Here is a 10789-nt window from a genome sequence, read left to right as displayed (position 1 = left end):
CAGCTTACGTCATTTTATTTCGGCGTCCCTACACCGCGACCAACGGCCGCCAACACACAGCAAGCGACCGAGCGACCGAGAAAGTGAAACCAAGCAAAAACAACGATAACAAACCGCGGCTCCGCAGCCACGCTCGAAAGCGCGCGAAAATTCTAGAACCAAAACCACCGCCGCGCGCACGCCCACCTGTAACCGATGACGTAATCGTCGACGCAATACGCGTCATCGCGGCCACGTGATCAATCCGGGCCAATCCGCCTTTGCGTCTCTAGGTCAGTGGCCCCGCCTCCCTCTCTGCTCCCGAATGTTCCGGAATGTTCTCGGCGCAGACGCCGGTTTGTATATAAACAAGCGGCGCGGGGTGTTCCGTCACATTTGACTCTGCAGGAGTGCGAGACTTGCTACGCTGAACCAGCTACTCAGTTCCAGCCGCAACGAATCATGGCTTTGTTCCCAATGCTGTACCGAGACAACTGGGGTCCCTCGGACTTCGCTCGGCGGTTCTTCAACGACGACTTCGGAAGCTCGTTCTTGGACGGTGAGCTGTTCGACCCACCGTTCTTCCACCAGCGTTTCTACCTGGAGCCCAGCCACTCGGGACGCGCCGAAGCTTCGCGGGCGGTCGCCCATCAACAGCAGGGGTCCACAGTGGCTTGCACCGGCGACAAGTTCGCCATCAACGTGGACACCCGGAACTTCTCTCCCGAAGAGATTACCGTCAAGACCAAGGACAACAGCATCGTCATCCACGGCAAGCACGAAGAGAAGTCGGACGACCGCGGCTGCTACGTGAAACGTGAGTTCACGCGACGTTACATTCTGCCCGAAGACGTCGACCCGGAATCCGTCAAGTGTCACCTGACACCAAAGGGATACCTGGCGTTGGAGGCTCCCCGCAAGAACCCACCGAAGCCTAAGGACGTCGGCAAACCGATACCCATTGAAGTTCGCCACGAAGGCAGCGGTGACAAGAAGTGAACGTCTTCGCGATGCGTTCCGACTGGCCGGGGTCGTGTCGTCTGCGGGCAACTAAAAAGTACCGGTGTCACATGCCAAAGAGCATTCCAGCCCCGCCAGCGATCGATCAAGTTCGACCAGTCGAAGGCTACTAACGAACACTTCGCCAAAGCAGGAAGGTGTTTGTTTGCAAGCGGGTTCTTGCACTCCGTCTTCCATGGACCTTTTTTTTTTTTGTGCACCTTTGTGTTCACTAGGGACTGTGAGACACGTCTACCTTTTGCATTTTTTTTAAATAAAAGTGTTCAAAGTTTAATTCGTTTGAACGGTGTGGTTTATCTTCGACGCACATGGCGCGACTGCCGTCACGGCAGTCTCCCAGTGCTTCGAAGGTCCTTTACTTCGACTGAGATTTCAGGCTCATTGCGACGCTAACTTGACAGGGTAAGCACCTGTGTCTCTTGTACACCTAGTTCACTCCATGCTGGCAGGAGCTATAGATAGTTTTATCAAGAAGCAACACTCCACTGGTGCACGTTTTAAACAGCACTGATATGCACCAAATAGAGGAAAAATTGATTGCAAGCTTGAAGTATGTTGCACCGAAGCATAGTTTTCATTCTTTTTGCAGGAAGGTAGTACTTAAATGGATGCTGGCAAGCCCAATGTATTTTTGGCAATCTCCCAAAGTACAGTAGATTTCATGTGTTCACACTACAGCTAGGCAGCTCCACAACTGGACCTTCACCCCATACTATGGCCCCACTTACCGTGACACATCATGCATGTTCTGTGCCCTCCATCTGGCACGGCACTTTTCCAGGCCCCTGCCTAACCTGCTCAGACACCTACGTGCCTCAACCTGATTGCAGATTGTCGAAAATAATATTTCACTAGCTTGTTCACTCACCCTCATTTACACGTTAGCTGCAGTGGTGGCTCAGTGGTTATGGCACTTGGCTGCGGACTCGAAAGACACGGGTTTGATCCCGGCCGTAGCGGTCGAATTTCAATGGAGGTGAAATTCTAGAGGCCCATGTACTGTGCGGTGTCAGTGCACGTCAAAGAACCCCAGGTGGTCGAAATTTCCAGAGCCTTTCACTACGGCGTCCATCATAGCCTCAGTCACATTGAGACGTCAAACCACCATGAACCTGTAGCAGGATTTCCGGGGAAAGGAACTTAGCGACAGATAGCCAAAATGCCGGTCCGAGCTTCGGTCATCCAGCCAGCGATCTTGGTTGGTTGGTTGGTTGGCCTCAAGAAGAATGGCACATACCCACTACGGGGGAGTGGCCAAGACACAGGCGGTGAACTGTTGGAATGATTAAGTGTTTTAGAGGTAAAGGAGTATTAATAGGGAGTAGGCTGACAGATTGGACGACGCAACGAAAGGGGACCTGTTAGCAGGGAGATCGAAGATGGGAGGACGGCATTATGTGCAAATTTGAATGCAACATATGGAATGGTTCAATTTTGTATTGACTGAAAGAGAGACAGGAAAAAAATAATAATAATAATAAACGATCTCGCGCCGCGCGCTAGCGGAGCGGCGGCCGCCGCTGCTCATCTTCCTCTTTACAAACCATTTACACTTTCCATGTGTTAGCCTAAAATCTATAATTGAAAGAAAGAAACCAATATGCCCCCCTATAGCCTTAGCTACAGTGCCACGCATACTATATGCCTCAGCATACAGTAAATTTATGTCAGAAAAGAGACTTTGTAGCTTTAAAAGTGCATCTGCAGCTATCAGTTGTTATGACACGTAACCTGACAGGATGGTGTGCAAGTGGATAGCATGCTGTTTGCGTCTACAGTCTTCTGCTTGTTTCCTCTGCCCCCTACATGTAGAGAATATGCACTAACTTGACCAACAGTCTCTCATTCTGGATCTGATAGGAGAAGCTAGCATGCAGAATTGATGACTGCAAGCTCTCAAAACCAATTGTGCATGGTCTCTACAGGGCCTGATGAAAATTGCTCATGTAGTGTTGACTGGAAAATTCGAAGCTCTCTGCATTAGTGCCAACCAAGGAGATTCAGCTAGCCACGTTTCATCTCAGTCATCCACTACGAAGCACTTGGAGGCTGAAATGAAATCAGGAACCAACGCATTTTTAAGGTTGCTAACTTCCTTGGCATATTTCAACTATATAGTAATAAAATGGTTTTTCACTATGCCAGCAACACAAATGAGAACCTTATACACGCCACTGTGACATTACACAATGTATAATTTTAAGCAAAGTCAGCCTCTAACATGTAGATCTTGCAATGAGTCATCCTACACCTCCTATGGGTATTTTATGAAATGGCCCATACTCAAGAAAAGTTAAGTTCCAAAATCAGAAAGAGGAAATCTCTCCCTACTTTTGTACCTGTGTGGCTGACTCTATACTCGATGACAGCTTTCTGTGGCTACGCTGAAGAAGCTACGAGCGCGCACTGCCAGCTTCAACACTTATCTCTCTCCCTCGTGAGCACGTGATAAGAGTGCACTTGTGGAGGGCTCAGACCTCATAGTTTCCACTGCATAGCCACAGAAAGCTGTCCGTGAGCGTAATGGCAGCTTTAGTAGATCAGCTAATTTTAGTCAGACATTGAAAACAAGCATTGTAGATGCATCAACAGAAACAACTACAGGACAACAACCCTGAACTTAAGGTCTCTCAGAATGCCTCTACTACAAAATAAAATGTTCTCATTTTTCACTGTGATTTTCCTACTCAGATATAATCTCAATTTGAGGTCATGCCATTGAGCATTGTGACTTACAGTCCCCTGATTTGATGCCTGGGCACACAATAGTTGTGCTACTACTACAAGTCTTCCAAGTTTTAAACTGTAGGGTTTAACGCCCCGAAGCTGGGCTGGGTTCTTTAACATGCACTAACATCGCATAACACATGGCCGCCTTTTGTGTTTCGCCTCCATCAAAACATGGCTACCTTGGTTGGGATTGAACCGAAGTACATCGGCTAAGTAGCCACGCGCCCTACTGAGCAAGTCTTCCAATCAGAATAGCAGAAACTAAACCACGTTGCACTGATCACTCGCTAGACTGCTGCAGACTTCTACTTTGTGGACAGTCACTTGTGTATAGTTAGTGAGAGCTCCTTTTTAGAGGTTCTTCATACGTTGGCTGCTGTATACAACTCCTTCATATATCTTACATCTAACTCAGTACAGTCTGTGTTCTGTAGACCAATCGGTCTCTTCTGTACATGACTGTTTTATTGTCTGCACTTTATCTTGCTTCGTCACTTTTTTTTTGCTTTTAACTAATCATCATCAGCCTGACTACACCCACTGCAGGGCAAAGGCCTCTCCCATGTCCCTCCACTTAACCCTGTCCTTTGCCAGCTGCGGCCACCGTGTCCCCGCAAACTTCTAAATCTCATCCGCCCACCTAATTTCCTGTCGCCCCCTGCTACGCTTGCCTTCTCTTGGAATCCACTCCGCTATCCTTAAGAAACCAGCGGTTATCTCGCCTTTGCATTACATGCCCTGCCCAAGCCCACTTCTTTCTCTTGATATCAACTAGGATGCCATTAAACTGCATTTGTTCTCTCACCCACTCTGCCCTGTTCCTGCCTCCTAACATTACACCTATAGTTTTTCTCTCCATAGCTCGCTGCGTTGTCCTTAATTTAAGCTGAACCCTTTTCGTTAGTCTCCACGTTTGTGCCCCATAGGTGAGTACCGGTAAGACGCAGCTGCTGTATACTTTTCTCTTGAGGGATACTATTGGTAAACTACGATTCATGATCTGAGAGAACCTGCCATATGCGCTCCACCCCATTCTTATTCTTCTAGTTATTTACCTCTCATGATCAGGATCAGCGGTCACTACCTGCCCTAAGTATACATATTCCCTTACTACTTTCAGCATCTCACTACCGATTGCAAACTGCTGTTCCCTTGCTAGACTGTTGAGCATTACTTTGGTTTTCTGCATGTCAATTTTTAGACCCACTGTTCTGTTCTGCCTGTCCAACTCATTGACCCTGCTTTGCAGTTCATCTCCTGAGTTACTCAGAAAGGCAATGTCATCAGAAAATCGCAGATTACTTAGGTATTCTCCCTTAACTCTTATCCCCACCTGTTCCCAGTTCAGACTTCGGAATACCTCCTGTAAATATGTGGTGAATAGCATTGGCGAGATCGTGTCTCTCTGCCTGACGCCCCTCCTTAATGGAATTTTATTGCTGACTTTATGGAGGACTATGGTGTGCAGTTGCTATAGATGTATTCCAGTATTCTCACATAAGGCTCTTCTACACCCTGAGTCTTACCTCTTCTGATCTTTTCCACTCTTTACCTCTGCTTCCTTCCATAACGCTGTTCTGGAGCCAGGCATTCTGTGGTGGCACTTGTATGCCAAGCAAGATGACTCAAGCTCATGTGGTATATAAGCAAGCATTTAATGAAGTAAGAGTTGTGCTTTGTTAAGCACTAATGCTGCTAGCAGTAGTTTCATTCTGCCTGTGCGACACTTCTGGCTGGTGGCTGGTGGCAATTAATGCAGAAATTGTCTACCTGTGTTGGCAGAACATCAGAAATTGTTATTTTTCATTAGCAGTATAGTCCTCATTCGGCAAAAAATGCTGTGGTCTGCGTGTCTCAACGCATCAACCTACCACCGAACCTCCAGAAGCCCAAGCAGCAGCAGAATGAAAAGGTGTAGGAAATTTGACTTCAAAGATTGAAAGCAGCACTGATAGAGCATTTCTTGGATGCACAGTAGTAACATAAAAGACGTGCCTGCTAGGAGTTGATACCCATCTTCATTTCTACTGCTTCCTGCAATGTATAAGATGTTGACTACATTGTAAAGTTGGGCCTGCCACTGCCATTGATTGTGTTTGTATCTTTTCCTTCGCCTTTTCGCCACCACCAATCTGTCTTACTTGTCTGCTCATATTTTGTGTCATGTGTGTTACTGATAAAGAATTTGTATTTTTTTTTTTTTTTTTGCATTGCATTGACGGCACCCTGCAATAGTCTAGCAATAAGATTGGCAGTGCTGTATACAGATTGTACTTTTCATAACTCCAGTGCGCTTTCATTTGACTGCGATATTGCATGTTCATAATTCCATGCCTTCGTCACAGTGAAAAAGAAGAAATCAGGTCATTTGAGAGACATGCTAAAGCGGATTTTCATCCTCCTAGAGGTGCATGTCTGAACTGTCCTAATTTTCGTATCTGAACGTACAGTGATAACTGCGCCATATTTTTGTGTTTTGCATAGGACAGCCTTCTTAATGTTTACAGAATGTTCTCTGGAGGTAAACGGATGTCCAGAGGAAATCAGTACCTCAAAAGAACAATGTCCACTGGGGAGCATCCACATATTTTTCAATGGAACAGAGTGAAAGATTCTTTCTTTCCGAAGATAGTCCAGAAGCTTTGAAAAAATAGCTGCCATTTTAATTAGGTCTAGCATCTCATTTTACACAAGATCAGACCTACACAATAGCCAAGTTACTGTCCTTGGTGCGGAGCGAGCCCCACACTTTTCCACACATCTTCGGAATGCCAGGACAAAACGGACAGAAAGTTAATAAGCCACCGCAGCGGTGGTCTAGCCGTACACGTGGCATGTGGGAGGTGCGGGGTTCATTCCCCAGTGCCGCCGGGTACCCACCGGTGATACAACGGGTACAAGCTTTCCCCTGCCTGGTGCTTGGCTTCTCTAGGGTGAAATGTTTAGGAAATGGGTCTTTGACCCCACCTTGAGTACAAGAAAATATCTTTTGCTATGGTGTTCTTTGGCCACAGATGCCTTTACACCATAAAAAATTCATCATCATCATCATCATGCAGTTAATAGTGCCATTCCCAACACATCAGCAGTGGGAGGACGCTCCAACCAGCGACAATCTGGACCAGCAAGCCCGGATCATCCAACTAGTCCGCAACTCAGCTGCCACCAGCGGAGCTTTGGACTAGGGGCCCCGACCACCCGTCTCCTGCTAACTACTCTATTCTAATTAAAAGTTTTCTCTCTCTTCACACTATTCAAGAAACATGGATAGGACTTATTTGTAAAAGAACGCAGGACACTCATGCGCAATGATGTATTGTTGCCCCCCCAAGGCAGGATGCGTGCTTCTTGAATAGCGCAAATAAGAAAAATCGTGTGTAAGATCAACTAGCCCAGTTTGAAATTCTGTTGTAGCCATTTTACCATCGAAGTCTGTATCTAAACACCAATGATGATGACCATAGGTGTGCACAGGCCTCTCTATACGGAGGTGGGAGGGGTCTGCACCAGGCCATGTAAATTTCTTTGCTCTAAATTCTACACAATCATAATTATTTGCAGTACTCACCAGACAATTCTAGCAACAGCAGGGCAGTGATATAGAACCAGTGATTGAGGGTACAAATGATTGGATTAGGAAAGGTTACTGTACTACCTCTGCAAAAGTCAGTTCTCTTTTTGCCCTAATTTGAATAAATGAGCATTCAACCATACACTATGACAGCTTGACCCACAATGCAGAGAACTGAAAATTTTCTTTTGGGAAAATAAATTTTTGGACGTATAGAAGTGCCACAAAATGACAATAAAATAGTCAATCATATAGAGATCTTGGAGATGAAATGTGCCTGGCATCAATGTGAGCATTGCAAACGCATGAATGAAAAATTTACCAGCTAAAGACGTTGTCATTATATTCATAAATGCCCTATGGAGAAGCCGCAATAATGTTCTCTGCCTGAGCCCAGCCTGTAAAAATCCACCTTGGATAAACTGGACAAGAGTAACACTGTCTTCAGAGCATCACTGTAGCATAACTATGCCCTGTTTACAGAAGATCAACAGCATATGATATCTACAGACAATTATATTATGACCTCACTATTGGGGATCCGTGGAATCAGTGCAAGTTTATCTTTAAGTCTTACCATACATCCCATTTACCTTTCCGAACTATATTAGGATATTTAACGTTATCCTTACTTTGCTCTGATATCTCCCACCTTAACCATGGCAATTCATCCCAAAATTTCTACCCAAGTCTTTTGGGCATATTCTTTTCCTGGTAGCAGAAATTGAATTATACTAGGCAAGGAACACTGAATTGTGTCTGCGGTATATAACTGCATCATTAACCCTTTCTCTGCGGTTACCACTTAAAACCATTCAGAACCACATAACCACTCAGTTGAAACCACAAGCACAGTCCAATGGTGACCAGCTAAAAACACTTCAATAAATTTTTTGTATGCATCAGTCTGACAGCTTATATCTAATGTTAATGTTAGATGAAATTAATTCACACAGCATGCGTGCATCAGGCACTGTAACGTTCAGTATCACACACAACTTTGTGATTCCTCATTTTGTAATTTCCAAGCTAACTGTTCACAAGTGCGTGCTGCATTTACACAATGCTTGGATGCTGCCATTGCGATCTATTTTGTGGGGTACGGTTTTAGAAGGCACGCTGTCAGCTGATTAAGTTTTAAGTAACTGCATTGCAGTGGTTTTAAGTTAACCTGTAGCATCTCTTACAGCCCTATTTTAGAAAATAAAAACTTACACACAAGATGCTAGCACCATATATAGTGATAATGATCATGACTGCTGTTAATTGATAGCGCATCATAGCCTTAGTTGCTTTTGCGCCACTAAATCCAATATAGTTAATTCAAAAGCCAGCCCTGCGGCAAACGGGACTAACAGTTTAAAATCTCAGCTTAAAACGACTTCTTCAACTGTGCGTGACTGACAATATTCAACCACGGTATATTATTTGTGACGACAAGAAGAATTAAGTTCGTAGGTTCACTGTGCTCAAGAGCATTCCTCTGGAAGCTTGAACTTCTGGTTCAATCTTCATTCTAAGTGCTCAATATATGTGAACTCATGCACTCTCATTGTTCTCATTGTTTCGTCAAGGTGTGAACACTCAAAACTAATGTCGAAGTGCTCATAAATGAAACAAGGTCATGTGATGCACTGTATCCATTTCCTAGGATACAGTCATTAAGCATATGGGCTTTGGACATTTAAGGCCTACATCTTCTTTAGTGTGTTCTAAACCTCTTCTTCATTCTCATCCATACACAGACAGCTCACCTAAACATGCCAGTGTAGATGCCTTCAATCCTTAGAGTTAACACAGAATTGTCCGAAACTACAAGCTTATTCAATGCTGTTTTCTTATCTGTCACTCATATAGTGATGCAAGAAATATGCAAAAGTATATTTAATGTGCACTAACATACACAGGTTGGATATTAATTACAGTAAAGCCGATTCGTCTGCAACACTGTCACTGCAATGAGAAAAAAATTAACTGCACTGGTTCTGTACAGCAGGTCACTGAATTATTTGAATGGTTAAGAGGAAGGAAAAGGCACAGTATCTGCCTCATTCACGGTCCATGGGCACCTATAGTCTCAACGGAGTACCCGATACAGAAATGAGAACATGACAGTGCTGATAAAAATATTGCATGCCAATAACAGTGTTAGGGCACTTGCCACTCTCATTGTCAATGAGCATTGAACCAAATGCATATTCAACGCACAGCGGATTGAAATTCCTGTTCATTGCCCATGGCGTACTACTACACAACTGTAAGCGCACTGAAAGGTAGAAATATATAATGAGGTGTTTAATCAGCACGGGTCCACAATTTTAGATAGAAGCAATAATTTCAGCCGAAACTTCTGCGCGTTGCATGTCGCGCAACGCGTGATGAAATGCCCTGAACGAGATTTATGTAGTTGACGAGCTTCAACTGTTACGCCATGTCTTTAGAATGAAAACAATGCCTATATTTCTCAAATGGCAGGAAAAATAAAAGCATTTCTACCATTCGGCCTACACAGGCACGCTTAGAAGTGAAGAAAGCGTCAACAGCCTATTTTTCATGAAACTACAGCAAGCAGGCACGGCGCACGCACAAAAATACCAAACGTGAACGCAACGAATGTTCTAGAACAATCTCCAAATTTCGCGCCAGCTTACCTCCGTGACACGCCTACCATCGCGAGAACAGACGTCCCACGTGATACAATCCAGCCAATCACATCGCGCCAGCCGCCTCGTTTCTCGTACTTTCTCGAACGCCGTTCCGTAAACAAACCAAGGGTTTAAAAGGAGCAGCGGGTAACTGTGCGAGTCAGATTGATTCAGATTTCTGAAGCTCTGTGCAGCAGACGCTTGCGAAAGTTTGACACGAGCATCATGGCTCTGTTCCCACTTCTCAACCGCGGTTCCTGGGCTCCTACGGACCTGGTGAGGCGGATCTTCGACGACGACTTCTGTGGCTCGTTCTTGGACGGAGAGCTGTTCGACCCCCCTTACTACCACCAGCGGTTCTACATCCAGCCCCGTCACCAGCAGTCGTCTGGTGCCGTCTGCCCAGCCCAGCAAGGCACCTCGGTCGCCTGCACCCCGGACAAGTTCGCCATCCAGGTTGACACCCGGAACTTCACCCCGGAGGAGATCACCGTCAAGACGCAGGACAACTGCGTCCTCATCCACGGCAAGCACGAAGAGAAGTCTGACGACCGCGGCTGCTACGTGAAACGCGAGTTCACCCGCCGTTACGTTCTGCCCGAGGACGTCGACCCAGAGTCCGTCAAGTGCCACCTGAAGCCCAACGGACTGCTTGCTCTGGAGGCACCGCGCAAGAACGCCCCCAAGAAAGACGAGGCCAAGCCCATCCCCATTGCTATCAAGCACGAAGGTGCCAGCGGCGACGTCAAGAAGAAGTGAAGACTGTGTTGCAATCCCGGTGTGTGTGGACGTTTGAACTGTTTTTTTTTCGTTCGGAGCTGCAGGCCGGCTCCTTTGTTGTTTC

General features: G+C 45.8%; 2 protein-coding genes across 2 annotated transcripts; both read left to right on the top strand.

Annotated features, from left to right (window-relative positions):
* The first annotated feature begins 287 nt into the window (after positions 1-287).
* Positions 288-1273, top strand: LOC149366631 (protein lethal(2)essential for life-like). Its single transcript, XM_089551716.1, has one exon. It carries the CDS (start codon positions 442-444, stop codon positions 976-978), a length of 537 nt encoding a protein of 178 aa, XP_089407842.1. The 5' UTR covers positions 288-441; the 3' UTR covers positions 979-1273.
* Positions 1274-10047: 8774 nt separating this feature from the next.
* LOC149366630 (alpha-crystallin A chain-like) lies at positions 10048-10789 on the top strand. The gene has a single exon (XM_089564225.1). The coding sequence runs from the start codon at positions 10171-10173 to the stop codon at positions 10702-10704; it is 534 nt and encodes a 177-aa protein (XP_089420351.1). The 5' UTR covers positions 10048-10170; the 3' UTR covers positions 10705-10789.

This window comes from Amblyomma mixtum, chromosome 1 (assembly GCF_055824585.1).
Source record: "Amblyomma mixtum isolate Tamu chromosome 1, ASM5582458v1, whole genome shotgun sequence".
In the NCBI taxonomy this organism is placed as follows: Eukaryota; Metazoa; Arthropoda; class Arachnida; order Ixodida; family Ixodidae; genus Amblyomma; species Amblyomma mixtum.
Note: the sequence above shows the minus strand (reverse complement) of the source record. Positions and strands in the feature narration are given on the sequence as shown.